General features: G+C 37.3%; 1 protein-coding gene across 2 annotated transcripts in view; it reads right to left on the reverse strand.

The window, feature by feature from the left end:
• Positions 1 to 4543: 4543 nt before the first annotated feature.
• BRMS1L (BRMS1 like transcriptional repressor) overlaps positions 4544 to 24070 on the reverse strand; it is a 43609-nt gene continuing 24082 nt past the window's right edge. The window contains exons 5-10 of one of the 2 annotated variants that reach the window (XM_040256743.1): positions 14929 to 15025; positions 13824 to 13907; positions 13073 to 13137; positions 12325 to 12364; positions 10261 to 10387; positions 4544 to 6153 (exon numbers count right to left, since the gene is read on the reverse strand). In XM_040256743.1, the coding sequence (XP_040112677.1) occupies positions 6036 to 6153; positions 10261 to 10387; positions 12325 to 12364; positions 13073 to 13137; positions 13824 to 13907; positions 14929 to 15025 (531 nt within the window). In that variant the 3' untranslated portion in view covers positions 4544 to 6035. Of the gene's footprint in view, positions 6154 to 10260; positions 10409 to 12324; positions 12365 to 13072; positions 13138 to 13823; positions 13908 to 14928; positions 15026 to 24070 lie in introns of both variants that reach the window. The other variant, XM_040256742.1, reaches the window with a different exon arrangement.

The raw sequence follows: 24070 nt of genomic DNA on the forward strand, positions 1-24070 counted from the left end.
GATATATGTATACCTATGGCTGATTCATGTTGAGGTTTGATAGAAAACAGCAAAACTCTGTAATTGTCCTTCAATTAAAAATAAATTTAAAAAAATGTTCCTGGCATATGGCAGGCATTCAAATTACAAGCATTATTATTGTTGGCTGTCATGAGCCAGGGATCACACTAGTCCAATAAACAGGGCAGAGTGGCAAAGTACATAGTATAGAAAGAACTTAGAGGGGGGTTGTGCACCTGGCCTTCACAGTGAGATCCCAGTCAGCAGCACACCAGGAAAAAACAAATCAAAAGCTAAAAACGGAGTTGCCATGATTCAGAAATCCAACACTTGGGCATACATCCAGACAAAATTGTAATTAAAAAAAGATACATGCCCTTCTATGTTATGTTCATAGCAGCAGTATTTTACAATAGCTAAGATATAAAAAGACATTGTACAGGAAACAGGAATCAAGACCATCCCCAAGAAAAAGAAATGCAAAAAAGCAAAATGGCTGTCTGAGGAGGCCTTACAAATAGCTGTGAAAAGAAGGGAAGCGAAAAGCAAAGGAAAAAAGGATTCAAAATAGGAAAAGGAGTACGTCAAGGCTGTATATTGTCACCCTGCTTATTTAACTTCTATGCAGAGTCCATCATGAGAAATGCTGGGCTGGATGAAGCACAAGCTGGAATCAAAATTGCTGGGAGAAATATCAATAACCTCAGATATGCAGATGACACTACCCTTATGGCAGAAAGTGAAGAACTAAAGAGCCTCTTGATGAAAGTGAAAGAGGACAGTGAAAAAGTTGGCTTCAAGCTCAACATTCAGAAAACGAAGATCATGGCATCTGGTCCCATCACTTCATGGGAAATAGATGGGGAAACAGTGGAAACAATGTCAGACTTTATTTTGGGGGGCTACAAAAGCACTGCAGATGGTGACTGCAGCCATGAAATTAAAAGATGCTTACTCCTTGGAAGGAAAGTTATGACCAACCTAGATAGCATATTAAAAAGCAGAGACATCACTTTGCCAACAAAGGTCCATCTAGTGAAGGCTATGGTTTTTCCAGTGGTCATGTATGGATGTGAGAGTTGGACTGTGAAGAAGGCTGAGCACCGAAGAATTGATGCTTTTGAACTGTGGTGCTGGGAGAGAGTCCCTTGGACTCCAAGGAGATCCAACCAGTCCATCCTAAGAGATCAGTCCTGGGTGTTCACTGGAAGGACTGATGTTGAAGCTGAGATTCCAATACTTTGGCCACCTGATGCAAAGAGCTGACTCATTTGAAAAAACCCTGATGCTGGGAAAGATTGAGGGCAAAAGGAGAGGAGGATGACAGAGGATGAGATGGTTGGATGGCATCACTGACTCGATGGACATGGGTTTGGGTGGACTCCGTGAGTTGGTGATGGACAGGGAGGCCTGGTGTGCTCTGGTTCATGGGGTCGCAAAGAGTTGGACACGACTGAGTTGGACACAACTGAGCGACTGAACTGAAGACATAAAAAGAACCCAAATATTCATCAATAAATGAATGGAAAAAGAAGGTGTGGTGTTAGGACTTTCCTGGTGATGCAGTGGCCAAGACTCTGCACTCCCAATGCACAGGGCCTGGGTTCGATCTCTGGTGGGGAAACAGATCACATATGTCTCAACATGAGTTCACATGCTGCAACTAAGACCCAGTACAGCCAATTAAGTAAAAATACACATTAAAAAAAATATATGTGGTGTATGTGTACAATGGATTACTAACCATAAAAAGAATGAAATAATGCCATTTTCAGCAATGTGAATGGACATAGAGATTAACATACTAAGCAAAGTAAGAGAGAAAAACAAATATCGTATCATATCACTTATATGTGGAATCTAAAATAAAGCATAAATGAACATATATATAAAACAGAGATAGATTTCCAGGCATAGGAACCAGATTTGCAGTTGCCAAGGGGGAAGCAATGTTGCGGAAACATGGATTCGAAGTTTGGGACTAGCAGATACAAACTATACAGGATGGATAAATGAAAAGATCCTAATGTACAGCTCAGGGAACTATATTCAATATCCTGTGATAAATCATAATGGAAAAGAACATGAATTAGAATATATATGTGTACAAGAGTCACTTTTCTGTAGAACAGATATTAACATAAGATTGTAAATCAATTATACTTCAATAGCATTTTTTAAAAATCAGATTATAACAATGTGTCCAGCATAATGAGAGGACAGGTGGACTCCCTAAGGTTTCAACAAAACAATCTTTGGATTCCAAGTTTGATTTCACACAGATCTTCCTAGAAGGAAACCATATGCCAAGTAGTTGACTTGAGTCAGGTCTCCTTCTCAGTTATATTTCCCAATGTAAATTATTAAATTGACATGCAGCTGTCACTTCAATCGTGAGTGAGTTGGTCTAACTTTCCCAGAGTGGTCAACTCAGGGCGTGTTACTAGTTTGACAGACTCGCCATAACAAATACCGCAGACTGGGTGGCTTAGACAGCAGAAATGCATTTTCTCAAAGCTCTAGAGGTCAGAAGTCCAAGATCAAAGTGTCAGCAGGTTTGGTTTCTCCTGAAGCCTCTCTCCTTGGCTTGCAGGCGGTGGACTTCTGTCTTCATATGGTCTTTCCTCTGCGTGCACATATCTGCTATCCAAATTTTTCTGTGTCCAAATTTCCTCAAAAGAAATTTTGAAAATAAAAAATATAAGAACATTGGTCAGATTGGATGAGGGCCTAATGTAAACACCCATTTTAACTTAATCACCTCTTCAAAAGCCCCATCTCCAAATACAGTCACGTCCTGAGGTAATGGGTGTGATGGCTTTAATATATGAATTTGGTGGCGGGGGCAGACACAAAAGGGCATATGAATAAAGTTTAAGTTTGGGGCCTATGAAGGTAAAGGACAAGACTCTGAGCCACAGTGACCAATGACGGAAATGACTCAATTAATCCCACCTGATGTATCAGGCATACTTCTGGCAGTTCATCCATGAAGACAACGTAAAGAACATGCGTTTTCCCTAACTCCATTCTGAGCTTGCATGTTCTTTTAAAAATACTTCAGATTTCTTCATCTTTAGCAATTAAAATAGTTTATATTCCAACCTGGCAAGAAACTACATAAATCCTAACTAGTATATTCATTCATCCTACATCCATTTTCCTTATCTTATAAATTCATTTTAATTCAATTTTAGTGTACTGAACTTAGTGGATCCAAAATCAAAATCAGAAATAACAGACAACATTCTTGTTCTTCTTTTAAAATAATTATCAATTTTTTAAGATTGTATGTTTCTGTCCAGGGGTATCTGAGTACTAACAATACATATATCAAAATGACTTTTATGTGAAAGTTTGCAATGAAAAGTACTCAGTGGCCAGTGAGAAGAAGGGACAGAAAGGAGTGTGCATTTACTGTTCGCTAACTAATTTTAGTGATGAACCAGATTAGTAATGATTAGATTCTTTTAATGGGAAATGTTGGGGAGGGATAACTAAACATGAAATCATGGAAGTTGAGACAGGAAAAGTCCTCATACTGATCCTAACACTGAGGCTGATTGTAGGGTTATCAGCAGCTGCTACATCACATTTTGCAGATTCTAACAATTCCCCCAGACAGCATATTAAAAAGTAGAAACATTACTTTGCCAACAAAGATCTGTCAAGGTTATGGTTTTCCCAGTGGTCATGTATGGATGTGAGAGTTGGACTATAAAGAAAGCTGAGCACTGAAGAATTGATGCTTTTGAACTGTGGTACTGAAGAAGACTTGAGAGTCCCTTGGACTGCAAGGAGATCCAACGAGTCCATCCTAAAGGAAATCAGTCCTGAATATTCACTGGAAGGACTGATGTTGAAGCTGAAACTCCAATACTTTGGCCACCTGATGTGAAGAACCGACTCATTTGAAAAGACCTTGATGCTGGAAAAGATTGAAGGAAGGAGGAGAAGAGTACGACAGAGGATGAGATGGCTGGATGGCATCACCGACTCAATGGACGTGAGTTTGAGTAAACTCCGGGAGTTGGTGATGGACAGGGAGGCCTGGCGTGCTGTGGTCCATGGGGTCACAAAGAGTCGGACACGATTGAGCAACTGAACTGAACAGTTCCCCTAAACTATTTGAGCAGAAGTCAAATGGCAAACTGACAACAATGAAATCTATTTTATAGTACTTCAATCACAGACAAGCATATGCTTACCTGAATCAGTATCAATACTATGGAATTTGTTTTATTTGATATAAACATTGAAGTTCTGAAAGTAAATGTGCTAAATCATGGTTTATAAAGACTTTTACTTAAAATTTCAGAACTTATACAATATATTTTTATTAAAGTAGAACATATGCGCATATATTTAAATTAAGTATAACTTAGCTGTCTTAAATATCTGCAACAAAGGTTGAAACAGAGAAGCAGTAACATTTGTTCAACACTCCATATCTATTCATGTCAACTGGCTCAAATCCTTCTCAGAAGTAGACAGGTTATAAATAATAAAAGAACTCATGCACAGTCATTCAAGACACTACGAATGACACTCAAACACATCTTTTTATTATATACTAAATTTAAAAATACAAATCTTATTAAAAATGCTTATGAAACATTGTATACATAAGTACTGTCAAATACTATCAGATTATGACATTATGTACATTTGCTAAGGTTAATTAGAAACAGAACAACATTCATAACTTTGCTGATAACGAATTTCAGAAGTCAAATATTTTAATTAACATTTGGCAACTCTGAAGTAGTGATCTGCACAGGAAGATGTCTGCAGAGGTAAAACGGTGAGAAAACAAACGGAAAAATGCAGATATTCCTGCCCTAAGTGTTAATAACTAGGTCTCTTCTTCATCCTCTTAAGTCTCAAAATAACAGAAATTAAAGTGCATAAGACCACAAGGAATACCTGATTTGGTTGTACCCTAATACATACTATTGCCAATTGTGCTGCCATAATGAGGGCTTTGATCTTTGTACTGTTCCTGAGGTTTTAGAAGTTAATTTTGAATGTGACTAGGGGAAGAGAGGCCAATACTTTCTAAATTGCACGAAGTGGCCTTAAAGTGTAGAAACACCAAAGATAAAAATATTAATTTGGGAATAGATTCAAGGAGATCATCCCTGTCTATTTTGCCCTAGAAATAAAATTAGGATATGAACCTAGTTTTACCTCTGGAAAATGCTTACTAAAAATCTGTTTCAAAAGATCAGACATGTACAGCAAGTACCACAATACTGTCAGTTACTGTCCACCCACTTACATACTGTATCATAAATACCAGGCATCAATACCTGCCCTCCAAAGATTCACAAGAAACACAGGAAGAAGCATGTTATTACTTGACACTAACTTTGCTAATCAACATAAAGTATGATCTGTAAAAATAGGTCACCACCATACAATCAAGGACGAGGAGAAGGAAAACTGCTAGTCTACAAAAGTGCTCCTTTTAGCTTTCAAGCCGAATAGCTTAATTTTGGGTAAAATAAGATTGTAAAGTAAGGCCATCAGTTCTAAATAAGCTGATGAAGCCATCTATACATACTCACATATATACGTTTCAATTTCAGTTCTGATTTAACACGAATGTGCTATTACAAACCATTTATAGGAAACATTTTATCAGGCTTATTTACAAATATATGATCAGAGAAAAGATCTTGAAAATCAAGAAAACTGCAGATAAATGTAGCCATTGCTAACACAGTTCACTAAAGGTAAGACAGATTTACATAAAAACCAAAGGAAAAAGTTTAGTAAGAAACCCCTACCATATACACCTATTGGTCATTGGATCAAAAAGGCAAATAAATGTAATGATCATGACTAAACTTTTATTACTGTCTCTTTTAATAACATATCAACATGAGGTTTACTTAGAGTACTACCTATAAATACACAGTCTCTCATGATTCAATGAGAATATTAAGTTACTGAATACATTTTTTAATTCCCATGGCACATCATACTTGGTAACACTAATAAGGTAGATTTAGATAACACTTAAATCATGATTACGAATGTTTAATTGAGTATTTTCCTTTCTGTAGCTGTGAAATGTAAAGCTTAGATTTGCTTCCATCAGGCCTCTTAAACCAAACTTCATCATGGTTAATTGTTGTAATTACAGCACTAAAAAGAAAAAAAAACATATGAATGAATGAATGACAAAATGCCTCCTCCACTTTTAGAGCACTAGCTATAAAGCCAAAGTAGCTGGACTGTCAGGGTAGACTCAGGCATGTAACTGTCATTTATCAGAGTGCTACTAGCAGGGCATGCTGCCAAAAATAGCACATTCAACAACACAATTATCTCCCTTCTTTTCTTAACAGAGTTGGTAAAATTTACTCTTGGAACTATTGAAAGCACATTGTCCATTCCCACCCAACTCCAAAAGACAAAAAAGTGGAGCTAAAACCACTTCTTATATGGTATCACAGCTCCAACTCATATCGATATGGTTGTAGGATATGTTCTAAATACAAATATTAATTCCCAGTGTCAAGTATCTATGGTACTCATACATATTTTTTTAACACTATTAATCTTTATATATTAGGTTGGTGCAAAGGTAATTGCAGTTTTGCATTGTTGAACTTTGCTATTTGATATTGGAATACATTCTTAAATAAAGGCGGTTATGTTATACATCATTTTTTAACATACATTTCTCACTTTATGTTTTTTTGCTAATGACTTATTACTTGCTGTGTATTTTACATTTATTTTAGACAAGGGAAATGATGTTAGACAAAAAAGCAGATTTGGGTGATTTTTCTTATTCAAGTTCAAAATGGGTCGTCACAACATCAATGCACCTGACCCAGGAACTGCTAATGAACATACAGTGCAGTAGTGGCTCAAGAAGTTTTGCAAAGGAGCTGAGAGCTTGAAGATCAGGAGTGCAGTGGCCAGTCCTCAGAAGTTGACAACGAAATTGAAAGCCATCATCAAAGCTGATCCTATTACAACTACACAAGAAGGTGTTGAAGAACTCAACATTGATCATTAAGTTCAAATTGCCAATATCCGTTGGATCATCAAAAAAGCAAGAGAGTTCCAGAAAAACATCTATTTCTGCTTTATTGACTATGCCAAAGCCTTTGACTGTGTGGATCACAATAGACTGTGGAAAATTATGAAAGAGATGGGAATACCAGACCACCTGACCTGCCTCTTGAGAAACCTGGATGTAGGTCAGGAAACAACAGTTAGAACTGGACACGGAACAACAGACTGGTTCCAAATAGGAAAAGGAGTACGTCAAGGCTGTATATTGTCAACCTGCTTATTTAACTTATATGCAGAGTACATCATGAGAAATGCTGGGCTGGATGAAGTACAAGCTGGAATCAAGACTGCCGGGAGAAATATCAATAACCTCAGATATGCAGATGACACCACCCTTATGGCAGAAAGTAAGAAAAACTAAAGAGCCTCTTGATGAAAGTAAAAGAGGAGTGAAAAAGTTGGCTTAAAGCTCAACATTCAGAAAACTAAGATCATAGCATCCTGTCCCATCACTTCAGGGCAAATAGATGGGGAAACAGTGGAAACAGTGGCTGACTTTATTTTGAGGGGCTTCAAAATCACTGCAGATGGTGACTGCAGCCATGAAATTAAAAGATGCTTACTCCTTGGAAGGAAAGTTATGACCAACCTAGACAGCATATTAAAAAGCAGAGATAAAGGTCTGTCTAGTGAAGGCTATGGTTTTTCCAGTGGTCATGTATGGATGTGAGAGTTGGACTATGAAGAAAGCTGAGTGCCAAAGAATTGATGTTTTTGAACTGTGGTGTTGGAGAAGACTCTTCAAAGCCCCTTGGACTGCAAGGAGATCCAACCAGTCCATTCTAAAGGAGTCCTGGGTGTTCTTTGGAAGGAATGATGCTGAAGCTGAGACTCCAATACTTTGGCCACCTGATGCAAAGAGCTGACTCATTTGAAAAAACCCTGATGCTGGGAAAGATTGAGGACAGGAGGAGAAGGGGACAACAGAGGATAAGATGGTTGGATGGCATCACCAACTCAACAGACATGAGTTTGGGTGAACTCCCGGAGTTGGTGATGGACACAGAGGCCTGGCATGCTGCTGTCCATGGGGTTGCAAAGAGTCGGACACGACTGAGCAACTGAACTGAACTGAACTGGTGTTCATTTGGCATTTGAAGCAAACTGGAAAGGTGAAAAAGCTCAGTAAGTGAGTGCCTCACAAGCTGACCGAAAATCAAAACACTCGTTGTTTTGAAGTGACAATGAACCATTTCTCGATTGGACTGTGACACGCAACAGAAAGTGGATTTTATACGACAACTGGTGATGACCAGCTCAGTGGCTGGACCAAGAAGAAGCTTCAAAGCACTTCCCAAAGCCAAATTTACACCAAAAAATGGTCCCCATCACTGTTTGGTGGTCTGCTGCCCATCTGATCCACTATAGATTTCTGAATCCTGACAAAACCATTAGATCTAAGAAGTATGCTCAGGAAATTGATGAGATGCAGTGAAAACTGCAGTGCCTGACTCCAGCATGGGTCAACAGGAAGGGTCCAATTCTTCTCCACAAAAACCCCCAAACACACATCACACCACCACCAGTTCGAAGTTGAACAAATTGGGATACAAAGTTTTGCCTCATCTGCCATATTCACCTAACCTCACGACAACTGACAACCACTTCTTCAAGCATCTCGACAACTTCTTGCAGGGAAAATGCTTCTACAACCAGCAGGGTGCAGAAAATGTTTTCCAAGAAAGAGTTTATCACATCTCGAACCATGGATTTTTACGCTACAGAAATAAACTAATTTCCCGTTGGCAAAAATGTGTTGATTGTAATGGTTCCTATTTTGATTAATAAAGATGTGCTTGAACATAGTAACAATGATTTAAAATTCACAGTCCAAAACCACAATTATGTTTGCACCAACCTAACAGAAGTCTTTCTAAAACTATGTTTGTGTTTAATCCTCTTTTATGCTATTTTATCTCCTTTTTAGTGCTACCTGGTGGCTCAGTAGTAAAGAATTCACCTGCTAATACAGGAGACACAGGTTTGATCTATGGGGCAGGAAGATCCCCTGGAGCCTTCCCCTGGAGAATGAAAGGGCAACTCACTCCAGTATTCTTGCCTGGGAAGTCCCATGGATAGAGGAGTCTGGCCAGCTACAGTCCATGGGGTCGCAAAGAGTCAGACACAACTTTGTGACTGAGCACAAGCATTTCCTTTTTAACCACATTTATGGTACACAGTAGTAGTCATATGTCTCAAAAGCAATAAGATAAGGCAAAGAAGCCAGGGGTACTTTATATATATATGTATGTGTGTGTGTATATATATATATATATATATATATATGCTTCCCAGGTGGTGGTAGTGGTAAAAAACCCGCCTGCCAATATTGGATATCTAAGAGACATGGATTCGATCCCTGGGTCAGGAAGATCCCCTGGAGGAGGGCATGGCAACCTACTCCAGTATTTTGCCTGGAGAATCCCATGGACAGAGGAGCCTGGCAGGCTACAGTCCATGGGATCACAAAGAATCTGACACAACTGAAGCAACTAGCATGCATACACACAGATTCTAAGTAGTAGTAGTTATATGGCTCAAAAGCAATAAGATAAAACAAAAAATCCAGGAGTATTATCTATGTAACCTAGTAATTAATTAGCTCAATGGACTTTATGAGAAAAGTTTGCTCCTGAAATGAGTATTCAATACTAAATGCAAACACCTTATTTACTATTACTAAGTTATTTTCTTACTGTAGAGGATTAAAAAACTCTGAGGATTAAATAATAAACTATAAAGGAACTAAAGAAGTGATGCACATTAATATTTTCCAAAGGCCACACCAGAGAAAACTTAGAAGGCTCTAAAAATAATTATAGAAACTTTATTTAAGCTCAGACAGGTTGAATCTTTTAAAAGGCAATTTTCAGTTTTCAAGTTATACTTTAATTACCATCACTCTAAATTTTCATTAATTTTCAATTCCTTTCCCATTCTGATTGATGTAATTTTTTTTATACAAAATACTAAAATATACCCCCAAAAGTTAACATTAACACTGGTGTTCAAACATGCTAATCAAATCATACGTCACAAAAAGAAAGAAATCCACAGGCAATTGTTAAGGTATTATGTATGCACTAAACAAGCAGCAAAAATTTACTGACAACAACACAGTACACTCTAATACTGAGCAGCACTGAAACAATAAAGGCTTTTTACCTTGTAGGACATTCATCTTTTTTGTCAATACATATTGTCTGTCCACGTATATACCATTCGCCATCATAGTACAACCTTCCCTCTTCGGATCTAGCACTGTGCAGGTGTTTTTCCAGTTTCACAGGTGCTAAAGGGATCAGTTCAAAAACTGTTATATTAATAAGACATGGTCAGAGGAACAAAAGTGCAGAACACTTAAGCATTAATACCAATCCACCCATATATGTGAAAAAACACTAAAAATTTTTTTTTAGATAACAAACCTACATCTAATAAAAACAAAGAATTTCATTTCATACATTTTTTATATAATTCACTGTGTTTAATAGAGCTATTTAATAAAGCTAAAAAAATATATAATAAATCAATTAACTAGACAAGTGCAAGAGAGCAGATATATTATCAACTATTAATGCCAATTTTAAGTAAGATTTAAAATATGAGTTGTCATATTTCCACTGAAAATTCCCTGATGGCTCAGAGGGTAAAGAATCTGCCTGCAAAGCGGGAGACTCAGGTTCAATCCCTGGGTGGGGAAGATCCCCTGGAGAAGGGAATGGCAACCCAGTATTCTTGCCTGGAGAAATTCCATGGAAAGAGGAGCCTGGTAGGCTACAGTCCATGGGGTGCAAAGAGTCGGATACAACTGAATGACTAACACACACACAAACAATATATAATAAATCAATAACTAGACAAGTGTAAGGAGAAAAGACAATGCATTATGTTTTACTAGTGCCAATTTTAAGTAAGATTTAAAATCTGAGTTGTCATATCTCCACTGAAAATTATATTTTTTCATACTGTCTCGCTTGACACTTTTTATTGTCTCAACTGACACTTCAAAAAAGCAAAGTTTAACATATATTCCAAGAATTTCCCAGGCCTTTGATTCTAAAAAGCAAATGTCCTCAGTAGAATTTTCATTTTGAAATTCTAGAAATGGTTTGAGATTCATCAGATAAACCCATGCAGAAAAAAAAAAAAAAAAACATTCTTTATGGAAGCACACTGTCAAAAGCACACCATGAAATATACCCCTCTGCATCATTCAAATGTCACCATCTCAGAAGGGTCTTCCCCAACTACTCTACCCACTCCTCAGTTAATCTTCACCACAGCTTTATATTTCCTTCATAGCAATTATTACAATTTGTCATTATCTAGTTAGTTATCTATTTACATATACATTATCATTCTGCCTCCCTCAAGGAAGTTCCAGGAGATTCAACTCTTGAACCACTGCATTCACTGACCTCAAAAAGTGCCTGGTATTTAAAAGGTTTTCAGTAAGTATTCACTCATTCATTCATTCAACAAATGTTTTCTGAGCACTGTGACTGAAACAGACAGATTTCTGACCTTTGTGGAGCTTACGATTCTCTCAGGAGACAGGTAAACATGTAAACAATCAAAAAATTACAAATTGTGGTAAGTGCCATGAAGAAAACAAAGAATACACATGCTAAAGATAACAGGGGCTGGGGAGGAGACCCACTCAACAGTGTAGTCAGACTCTTAAAGGAATCCATGGCTCAAATCTATACAGTGAAAGAAGGTAGAAACAGAGAAATTATTCTAGACAGTAATGTCCATCACTACTTCAGCAGTGATTTCAGGATTTTTGATGAACCCTACTGCCAGCATTCTAATCTCTCTCATAGAAAATATAGGTACAGAAGTAATTTTGCGCACAATTCCAGAGGCTTGTGGAATTGAAAGTCCACAATTCTTATTCACAGGCTCTCTGAAGGCCATCCACGGACTCTAGACACCTCCCCTATAGAATTATTGAGCCCATTAAAAAACACTAAATAAATACTTTTAAGATTACTGATCCATTATTAGCAATTGTAATGCAGTTGAAGCACTAAAGAAGAAATACATTCCATTCATAAATCTTGAAACTTTTACATGAGGCAAGGTCTCCAGAAGAATTTTTCACAGTTCTGCATATAGTGTTCACTGATGAAATGAAACCAGTGACGGGGGAGTGGTTTAGTATGTAATTGACTTAAAAAGTCTCCAAAGAGAAGATTTCTGAACTCAGACAAACTGACTTACGTTCTGTTTTCACTCTATGTGGACCAAGGGTAGCCATTGCCTTAATTAAAAAAAGAAGAAAGATGTCTAAGTTCAAAATCAAAGTATATTTTGATATCCATTTAATATATAAAATTTACAAGCTTAATAACAAACACAGTGAAATATGATCTGCTTCAATAAGTTGGTAATGTCTAAAACCATGGGAATATAAAAAGAATAAAAATTTATTCTAGAGGTGTTATCAATACCTAATATAATCTCAAATTCTCAACTAAGAAGCTTCTGAGAATGGAAAATTTTAATAGGAAAACAAGTCTCCATTTTCAAACAAGCACAGAAAATCTTCTAACATTTCAATGTTTAATGACAAAATGCAAAAATGTATAATAAAGGTTCAAATATTCACTCACTTTCATTCATTCAACAAATACATCTGAGTGCCTTCTGTGAGCCAGTACCAGGCTAAGAACTAGGCACAGAATGGTAATCCATTACTATTTTGGGGCAACCTAAATACTTTTGCATACTTTTGCATAAATTGTTAATTACATTATCACAGGAAAAAATAGAATCAAACTGCTAACATGCCTCTCATAAAATACTCTTGCAATCCACAGTGATCTGTATTAGTAATGACTGCCTAGAGAGACTGTTGCAAAGTAAAGCTTATTTACAACAATATTTTGATGTATTAGTGAAAAATTATAGACTCTTAAAAAGTAGACTACAAAAAATATACTTGAATTCCATTGCTCTTTAATCATACCTTCCTTATTGTTGTCCAGTCTTCAAGAATATCAAGATCTTGTAACATATAAACTATATACGGACGTTGAAAAGTCAAGGTCAGTTTAGCTGTAAGAATTTCAATTTTAAACTATACTTCCAAATTTCTGTTTTTCAGAGACTGGAACAATGACTTCAGACAGAAGCCATCAGCATGCTGAATTCTGACTCCAAATTGTTTTTCAAAAAACTTACCAGCGTTAAGTATGTTCTAGTACTTCAGATATTATAACCATATTCTCTTAATCCTATGGTGTCTCTGACAGTAAGATAAACCAACAACCTAATCACTGTTTTCAGGTGGGTAAGGGGGAAAGCAGGAGCCAGGGGAAGGTACCATAGGGAATGCCAAGATTGAATGTGTATATTAATGTAATTTAAAGACATTCCAGTTTCAGAGACATTAAAAATGTCAAAAAGTACACATGAGAATTAAGCAGTCATGCTATATAATAAACAGCTGCTTCATTTCAAAGCCCTTGTGATCTACAGAGCCATATTAATTTTCAGTGTTGAGATCATGGCTAAATTTCTTATCCTCTGTACCTGGCTTAATCTAAACTATACCCTTCTGCTTTCAATCATTTTTAAAAATCATCTCTTATTACAGGATCATGCAAATAAAGACAATGTACACTAATAAAAGTTACAAAGATATCCACAGTGAAAAAACATACATTAAAACAACTAAAAAAAAAATTTTTAAACCCAGAAAATTTGAAAAAGGATATCTGACACAACAACTGGCTTCTTTTTGTCAGGACTGAAAGGATCCTTCCTCTTTTTTCTTGACTGAAGCTCATCATTCCACAGCTCTGGCAAGTAAATAAAAATTAAGTATTACCTGATTTCTTGAGATCAAAGGAAAAAAAAGACTAATTTCACAGTAGCAAAACTGCATTGGTGGCTATGTTTATATGCTATAAATATGGGTATATACTGTATATATATATATATATGACTATATATAATTTAATGAGCAGCTATATATTTATGAATTTTCCTCTTCTTTCATTAGAGCAAAATTCAATTTGGCACTTAATGCCTAGTAACTGATGAACATATATGTCAGGCACTTAAATATTCATCATGTGAATGGTCTCAACTAATCTTCGAAGCTACCTCTCAGGCAGTCTCATCACTTCAAATATAAGAAGAGACTGACTTAGAAAAGCTAAAACTGTCACCCATGGCCAGCCAACTAGTCGAACAATGGCATGAGAGCTCAGCTCGTCTGCTCTGCCTATTCTATACTAGACAAACAGAATTTATAACAAGTAACATAATACTCATGCAAGAACCATAGGATAGCCCAGTAAATCTTCCAAGGTGTAGAAAGCCTTTCCCTGAAAAAGCCAATTTCACTTTGGCCTAATCTAATTATTAATAAGCATTTCCTCTTTTTGAGACAAAAATCTGCCTCCTTATAATATCCATCATTTTGTCCTAGTTTGTGCAGGACCAAGAGAAAAGGCTTCTATTCCTTCTTCCACATGACAATCTTTCAAGACTTACAGGAAAGAATATACACTGTAGCTGTCTTCCAATACTACTGTTATGTTGTAATAATATTCTTAACTATTCTTACAGTGCATTATTCTTATGCCTGTTGTTCCTGTCACACTTCTATTTTATTCCTTTTCATGTGCTACATTTTCTACATCTTTCTGAAGTATGAGTCCCAGTTAGAGCAACAATCACAGCAAATTCTTTAGCAGTCTTCCTCCTTGCCCTCTCATTAGGACACTTCATTTATTAATCATTTGTATAAGAGACACCTCAGTAAACCAAAGATTCAGTGTCACTTAAACATGACAGTCACAGCATTCCCCTCACCTGAGGTAATATCAATGCTGTGCCGGTCCTCTTCAAGCCTTCTTATCTTCTCCTCTAGCTCACTCTGTACTGTATCATATAACAAAAGCTTTTCACTCTGAAAAAAAAAAAGATCGCACATAAGTAGGAAGGAAGAATTGTTCCATATTTAGCTAACAATACCAAATAACTCACTTTTAAAAGTATTTTAACACATGGTGCTTTTGTTTAAATTCAACTTAAAAATTTTAATGATGAAATGTCAAATATATGAATGAACTAAAACTAGACACTAAGAATCTAAGTATATGGAGAACTACATACAATTAAATTGTTTAAGGATATCTAAACCTGTATGTGATAAAGAGGCAAACAGTTACTTCATAAAAAACTCATAGTGAGTTCCTGTAGCCCCTTTTAAATACAGGCAGGTCCCCTGTCAGCACAATGGAGAACCTGTCCTGTAAAATGTATCATTGTAAAACAAATTATTTTTTTTCGTATCAGAACAATTCCTCACTAATATGTCAATCATATTAAAAGAGACGAATATATCATCAAGAGAAAAATTCAAGTATAAATTTTATAATTATTTCAAACAATTCAATTAAAGATAAAATTATAATATTACAGACTAATTACATCCCAATCTTTCAACAAAACTATAGAAAGACTGAGCCACTGGCTAAGAGACAAGACTATTTACTAGTAAATCAGACTAGAATCCAGGTCCACTTGTTCTATCCCATTTTTTTTAATTATAAAATACTGTATCCTTTATTTTAAAAGCCAGAGGATGAGCATCAGTGTGAAGATGAGCAGTGTGTGTGTGTGTGTGTGTGTCCATGCGTGCGCGTGCGCACTCCGTAGTGCGCAATTCTTTATGACCCTATGGACTGTAGTCCATCAGGCTCCTCTGTTCATGGAATTTTCTAGGCAAGAATACTGGAGTGGGTTGCCATTTCCCACTATAATTTTATATGATAAATAAAATCACATAGATTTATCATATAAAAGGCTGTGACAGATTGCCACCCACCTACCACATGTGTATCTCTAGTAAAGACAATAGCCTATTGGGATATAGCTAGACATGCCTGTCTCATAGTAGCTACTGGAATACAGTTAGTTATGATTTCTTGTGGAAGGCATAAGCCATGCCCATTTTGAGCATTCCCAGTGTCAATCATGAAGTCTTCTCTTTTGGGTTTGAAATTTAGAGTCTACATATGCTTGAAGGTTCTGCCAAGTGGTAGAGAAAAGATGGTTTTTGTAAATTTGAAGCAATCCTGGAGGTAGAGAGAAAGCAGAGCTGAAGAAGGCTAAAACTAGATCCCCTTTGAAAAATTATCTCATTACGTGTTACTCTCTATGCTTACTTCCTTTTACTTTCTCCTCTGCTTTTGGTAAAATTTTACTGAATAGTCTACCATTATCTACATTGTACTACAAGAATTGGGAACTGTTACATAGCAGATAAGAAGGGAGAACAGGCTGTAGTCACAGTCAAGATCGTGTGATGGCTATGAATAAAGCCAGATTCTCCAACCAAAGAGGACTCTGAAAGCTAAGTAGGAGTGATAAAGCCTTTGCTTTCAAAAATATTTCAATGAAAAAACGTTTTATGAAAATTACCACTAAAAAAAAAGAATATGGACTTTTAACTGGTGAATTCTCTTTGTATTCCATTGATATATTTGCCCTAGGCCAAGCAGAAATCCTGAAATAAACCTACCAGTCATTGTTTACAATTAAAAAAAAAAAAGGTACAATAGGACAGAAATGTTTGAAGTTTTGAAGGCTTCTCTAAAAAATATTACAGGTATACTTTAAATTACACAGATAGGAATGCCTTGACTCTATCCTCATTATTCTTTGTTCTTCTCCTCCTTATCCCCAGTCCCTCAAGAGCCTTCCACGAGAAGGAAAGACAGTCATAACCGAAGCAGGTAAAAAGACAGCTGGGAAAGAAAGAGGCATTCAAACTCCCTTGTTCTGGTGCCTGTAGAGCCTTCTATACTCAATAGGTAATTTAGCTTTTTTAAAGTATTATTAATTATAACTACACATTTGGCTTCAAAATCCCACACCCCTCCAATCTTCACACGTATACTTAGTGAACCTGCTCAGTGACCCCTTTCACCAACTGAGATCACGCTCCTTCTCATCAGGGCCAGGTTAGGGAGTGCCAGCAAAGTGGCTCCAAGGTTCCATGTTTGCACTCGTATTCCCTCTGGCCTGGGTTCAGAATCAACTGCCTGTTGGCAGTTCCCTGACTAAGGCATCTCACAGTTTTGAACCTGGCCTAGCGTCTTAGGAGATTTTCAAGGACTAGCATTACCAGAGAAAGAACAAAACATATTAAAAGGCAACAGTCTTTTTTTTTTAAGTATGCTGCACTGGAATAAAAAGATAAGCAGAACAGGATTTAAAAGCCAAGAAACAGACTCCGGTTGTGGGAAATGTTACAAAAAAGGTGACTTTTCAAATTATTTGAAAACCAGATGACAATAAATGAGAAGAGAAAAATGAGTTTAAGTGTACAGAGAAAAAAGGTTGGCTTAAAACTCAACATTCAGAAAACTAAGATCATGGCATCCAGCCCCATCACTCCATGGCAAATAGATGGTAAAACAATGGAAACAGTGAGAGACTTTACTTTTCAGGGCTCCAAAATCACCGCTGGTGACTGCAGCCATGAAATTAAAGGACGCTTGTTCCTTGGAAGAAAAGTTATGACCACCTAGACAGCTTATTAAAAAGCAGAGACATTACCTTGCCAACAAAGGTCCACCTAGTCAAAGCTATGGTTTTTCCAGTAGTCATGTATGGATGTGAGAGCTGGACCATAAAGAAAGCTGAGTGCTGAAGAACTGATGCTTTTGAACTGTGGTGCTGGAGAAGACTCTTGAGAGTCCCTTGGAGATCCAACCAGTCCATCCTAAAGGAAATCAGTCCTGAATATTCATTGGAAGGACTGATGTTGAAGCTGAAAGTCCAATACTTTGGCCATCTGATGCAAAGAGTTGACTCACTGGAAAAGACCCTGATGCTGAGAAAGACTGAAGGCAGGAGAAGGGGACAACAGAGGATGAGATGGTTGGATGGCATCACTGACTCGATGGACATGAGTTTGAGCAAGCACTGGGAATTGGTGATGGACAGGGAAGCCTGGCATGCTGCAGTCCACAGGGTCACAAAGAGTCGGACACGACTGAGTGACTGAACTGAACTGATATAGAGAAAAAATTCTATAACGTAAGGTTCTTTGCCTTATGTTATATAAAACAATGGACTAAACAGTTAAATTTACAAAATGAAATTTAAAGGAAGTAAGGAAAGATAGTGAATGATATTGGGATGAAGAAAGTTTTTCAAAGCACAAAAATCCGAAGGACAAGTTATGTTTTAAAGAACTATTTGTGCACACCGAAATTAAAGATACCTTAAAAAGCAAACAAAAGAAGAAAGCAATAAAAAATACCTGCAACATGACAAAGCCTTAAAACCATCAGATGAAATTAAACAAGCATGGATAAATCAGTAAGAAAACTCTAAATACTGTCCACCAGTTCAGTTCAGCTCAGTCACTCAGTCGTGTCCGACTCTTTGCGACCCCATAAATCGCAGCACGCCAGGCCTCGCTGTCCATCACCAACTCCCGGAGTTCACCCAGACTCCATTGAGTCAGTGATGCCATCTGCCATCTCATCCTCTGTCGTCCCCTTCTCCTCCTGCCCCCAATCCCTCCCAGGATCAGAGTCTTTTCCAATGAGTCAACTCTTCGCTTGAGGTGACCAAAGTACTGGAGCTTCAGCTTCAGCATCATTCCCTCCAAAGAAATCCCAGGGCTGATCTCCTTCAGAATGGACTGGTTGGATCTCCTTGCAGTCCAAGGGACTCTCAAGAGTCTTCTCCAACACCACAGTTCAAAAGCATCAATTCTTCAGTGCTCAGCTTTCTTCATAGTCCAACTCTCACATCCATACATGACCACAGGAAAAACCATAGCCTTGACTAGATGGACCTTTGTTGGCAAAGTAATGTCTCTGCTTTTCAATATGCTGTCTAGGTTGGTCATAACTTTTCTTCCAAGGAGTAAGCATCTTTTAATTTCATGGCTGCAGTCACATACTCACTACCAAAAACAGCCAAAAGAAGAGACAGAGAGACAAATACAAGTACAAATTAAAATGTGCAGTATGCAATACTATTCTTCACTTGGCAAAGTTGTTTTATTCTTTTCAATTATAATAAACAACGCCTACCAGAAAAATAAATGACCCAATCAAAAAATGGGCCAAAGAACTAAACAGACATTTCTCCAAAGAAGACATACAGATGGCTAACAAACACATGAAAAGATGCTCAACATCACTCATTATTAGAGAAATGCAAATCAAAACCACAATGAGATACCATCTCACGCTGGTCAGAATGGCTGCTATCAAAATGTCTACAAACAATAAATGCTGGAGAGGGTGTGGAGAAAAGGGAACCCTCTTACACTGTTGGTGGGAATGCAAACTAGTACAGCCACTATGGAGAACAGTGTGGAGATTCCTTAAAAAACTGAAAATAGAACTGCCTTATGACCCAGCAATCCCACTACGGGGCATACACACTGAGGACACCAGAATTGAAAGAGACACGTGTGCCCCAGTGTTCACCGCAGCACTGCTTACAATAGCCAGGATATGGAAGCAACCTAGATGTCCATCAGCAGACGAATGGATAAGAAAGGTGTGGTACATATACACAACGGAATATTACTCAGCTATTAAAATGAACGCATCTGAATCAGTTCTAATGAGGTGGATGAAACTGGAGCCAATTATACAGAGTGAAGTAAGTCAGAAAGAAAAACACCAATATAGTATATTAACACATATATATGGAATTTAGAAAGATGGTAACAACAACCCTATATGTGAGATAGCAAAAGAGACAGAGATACACAGAACAGACTTTTGGACTCTGTGGGAGAAGATGAGGGTGGGATGATTTGAGAGAATAGCACTGAAACATGTATGTTACCCTACGTGAAACAGATCACCAGTCCAAGTTCAATGCATGAAACAGGGCAAAGCCGGTGCACTGGGACAACCCAGAGGGATGGGATGGGGAGGGAGGTGGGAGAGGGGTTCAGGGGTTCAGGATGGGAGAGAGAGGATGCTTTCTGACTTACTTCACACAGGTATACCCATAGCTGATTCATGTCAATGTATGGCAAAAACCACAATATTGTAAAGTAATTAGCCTCCAATTTAAATTAATAAATTAATTTAAAATAAATAAACAATGCCAACTGATACAGAGAATATAAACTAACTCACCAATTTAGGAAGTAACTTACAAATAAGTTTTAAGGACTTCACTGACTATATCCTTTGATCTAGTAATTACACTGAGGATTCCATCCTAAAGAAATAACAACCTTGGCCAATGTTGCATGGAAAAGGATGTCCACAACAGCAATACTTGTAATACATAAAACCAGGAACAAAGTAAAACCCAATAACAGAGTATTGGCTACAGAAATTAGTGTACATCCATACTACTACTCTGCAGATAACAAACATTCAGAATTCAAAAAGTAGGGGAAAACTGCTACAGTAAAATTACAAATGAATCCAGATCATAAACTCTCTCGTCCCGAAGACATAATGAAGTAAACAGAAAACAAGTACAAAATAAATCAACAAACTACACTTATAGTTATCAAACAAAGGAAGGAGCACAATGCCAGGCCATAACCTCTGAACATGATAACTAAACTGAGACAGAACCCCAAGATCTGCATTATGTACACTATACTCACACAGGCACTCTGTAAAGAAAGAAGTTGAGGGGGGGAATATTGGAAAAGTCTGAGTCATACTTCCAAATCTACAAAGAAATGAAGAAGGGTCTGGATAGGGGAAAATACATGGGAAGCCCTAAAGAGAGAAAGGCTCACCAGTGAGAAGAAAACTTCTAGAGCTCAGCAGCTGACAAGCTCTGCACACAGGCAGATTATATTGACTCACTCCTAGATATGAATGATGGCCAAAGGTGGCTAGTTATTTGTGAAAAGCATCAAAATGAAACACACAGAGACAAATAAAGTATACAAAAAAGAAGTATAAAGAAACAGGAACAAGTCAAGATACAGAAAAAAAAGTTCAAAACAACTGCATTTAATACCCATAAAGGGATGGGATTACACCCATGAGAAAAGAACAGGAGTTGGAAAAAATATTAAAAATGGGTAATCAGAGGACATAAGAGCTCTTGGAAATTAAATACAGAATGGAAATAAAATATTTAGTAAAAGGATTGGAAAAGAAAGTTGAATACACTCTGAAAAACAATAAAATAAGAATGAAGGGAAGAGGTGGAGGGAAGTACAATAAAAATATAAGATCTACATAGTATGTAATAATACAATATATATATGAAATATAAGAAAATTCAAAACCAATCTTGGGGGTTCAGCAGCTAACCAAGAAGAGTTCCAAAATGAGAAAACAGAAAATAATGGAGAAGAAACAATATAAGAAACTTCTCAGAGCAAAAGGTATGTTTCCTGATATAAATGTTCCTCTTGAGTATTCACATGAATGAAGAGATACGCACATATCACCTTGCTGTTCCATAGCATCAAGGACAAAGAAAACATCTTACAGCTATTCAGGAAGAAAAAAGGTCATGTACAGAGGATCAGGATTCACAATGGTAACAGCCTTCTCAAAGCAATACTAGAGGCTAGAAGACAATGGAAAAATGCCTTCAAAATTCTGAGGAAACATCATTACTTACATCTAGAATTCCATACTCTGAAGGGTGAGTTAAAAGATGGTTCCAGACATGAAAGATGTAAGGGTTTTAAAACATGTCCAATAAATCTTTGACATGCCTCCCTTCAAAAGGTAGACCCTAATTCCTGTCTCCCTGAAAGTGAGCAGGACTTAATGACTCATCTGTAAGGAACATAATGTGGCAGAAATCTAGGTTATTAAAAACAGTATCACTTCTGTCTTGCTCTTGTGAACGATTCACCCTCGGAGAAGCTAGTCACAAGGTCATGGGGGCCCTCAGTCAGCCTGTGGAGAGGCCTATGGGAATAAGGCTTCCAACCAACAACCAGCAACAACCTGCCAGTCTTTAAGTCAGTCACCGTAGAAGCAGTTCCTGCGGTCCCAGTCAAGCCTTCAAATAGCTGCTTCCCTGGCTGACCTCTTCACGGCAATTTCATGTGATTCCCTGAGCCAGAACCACCCAGCTAATTTGCTCCCAAATTCCTGACCATTGAGACTGCAAAATAAAATGCTGATTACTGTTTCAAGTGACTAAATTTTGGAGTAATTTATTATAAAGCAATAGATAACCGATACAAGAAGTCTCAAACTCCTAACTTCTATACACTTTTTCCCAAGAAGCTACTCAACAAAACTGAAAAAAGAAAACAAGACTATAGCAGGGAAAGAAGTAAAGGGAATTACTTTACTTGTGAAGAGATACCCATGAAGACAGAGATGCAGCTGGCATAGAAAGTATCTGAAAGATGGAGCAGAAAGGAATGGGGTCCAGGGATGGAAGACTTGCTCCCAGGATGGAGAACTCCGGAAGGAAACGGGTCTCATGGATTACCTGACGCATCTGACCATGTGGAAAACGGCACTGGGGGTTTTCATAAATCTGCTCGAGTCTCTGGGGAGAACTGATAAACGAGAGAAAACTAACAAACAATAAATGAAGCAATTAATTCCAAGGTTAAAAAAACATAGTTGTACAAGAAGGGAAGTTTAAGCAAAGCATAACTCTGGGATCAGTAAAAAATAGTTATTGTTACAACAAAAACAAAAATTATGACATAACAATATCAGAAGAATGAGATGAGGAAAATTATTATGGAATCCTCAGCTTTCAAAACGTACTATCCAAAACTGATATTATTTAGAAATGAGGCTAAACTCCAGAAGCAGTAGATAAAAGATTTACATAGACAATTGCTGCCTGCATGTAGAACACAGAGATGGTAGTGAGACTGCTGTTTTGCATTATAAGCCTGTGCTTTCAGGAATATGTACACACATTACCCAGTAAAAGCAGATTTTTAAGAGTATTTAGGGAGGGGGAAACTGGTTGAAGGCCGTCCAAAGGTACAAATTTCCAGTTATAAAATAAACAAGTACAACATGATTAATATAATAGCACTGTGTGTTATATACAAAAGTTGTTAAGAGTAAATCCTAAGAGTTTTGATCACAAGCAAAAATTTATTTTTCTATTTTTTAATTTTATATCTATATGAGATGATGGCTGCCCACTAAACTTATGATATCATGATGCTTGTAAATTAAATCACTAAGATGTATACTTTAAACTTACACAGTGCTATGTGTCAATTACATCTTCATAAAACTAGAAGAAAAAAAAATTTTATTGAAGGATAATTGCTTTACAGAATTCTGCTGTTTTCTGTCAAACCTCAACATGAATGAGCCATAGGTATACATATAACCCCTCCCTTTTGAACCTCCCTCCCATCTTCCTCCCCACCCCACCCCTCTAGGTTGATACAGAGCCCCTGTTTGAGTTTCCTGAGCCATACAGCAAAATCCTGTTGGCTATCTATTTTACATACAGTAATGTAAGTTTCCATGTTACTCTTTCCATACATTTGACCCTCTCCTGCCCTCTCCCAATGTCCATAAGTCCATTCTCTATGTCTGTTTCTCCACTGCTGCCCTGTAAATAAATTCTTAAGTACCATTTTTCTAGATTCTATATGTGCATTAGAATACGATATTTATCTTTCTCTCTCTGACTCACTTCCCTCTGTATAACAGGTTCTTGGTTCATCCACCTCATCAGAAGTGACTCACATGCATTCCTTTTTATGGCTGAGTAATGTTCCATTGTGTGTATAAACCACAACTTCTTTTTCCATTCATCTGTCAGTGGACATCTAGGTTGCTTCCATGTTCTAGGTATTACAAATGTGCTGCTATAAACAATGGGTTACATGTGTCTATTTCAGTTTTGGATATGCCTAGGAGTGGGATTGCTGGGTCATATGCTGGTTTTATTCATAGTTTTTTAAGGAATCTCCACACCGTCTTCCATAGTGGCTGTATCAATTTACATTCCCTCCAACAGTGCAAGACGTTCCCTTTTC

The sequence above is a fragment of the Oryx dammah genome, unplaced genomic scaffold (genome assembly GCF_014754425.2).
Source record: "Oryx dammah isolate SB20612 unplaced genomic scaffold, SCBI_Odam_1.1 HiC_scaffold_16, whole genome shotgun sequence".
Classification (NCBI taxonomy): Eukaryota; Metazoa; Chordata; class Mammalia; order Artiodactyla; family Bovidae; genus Oryx; species Oryx dammah.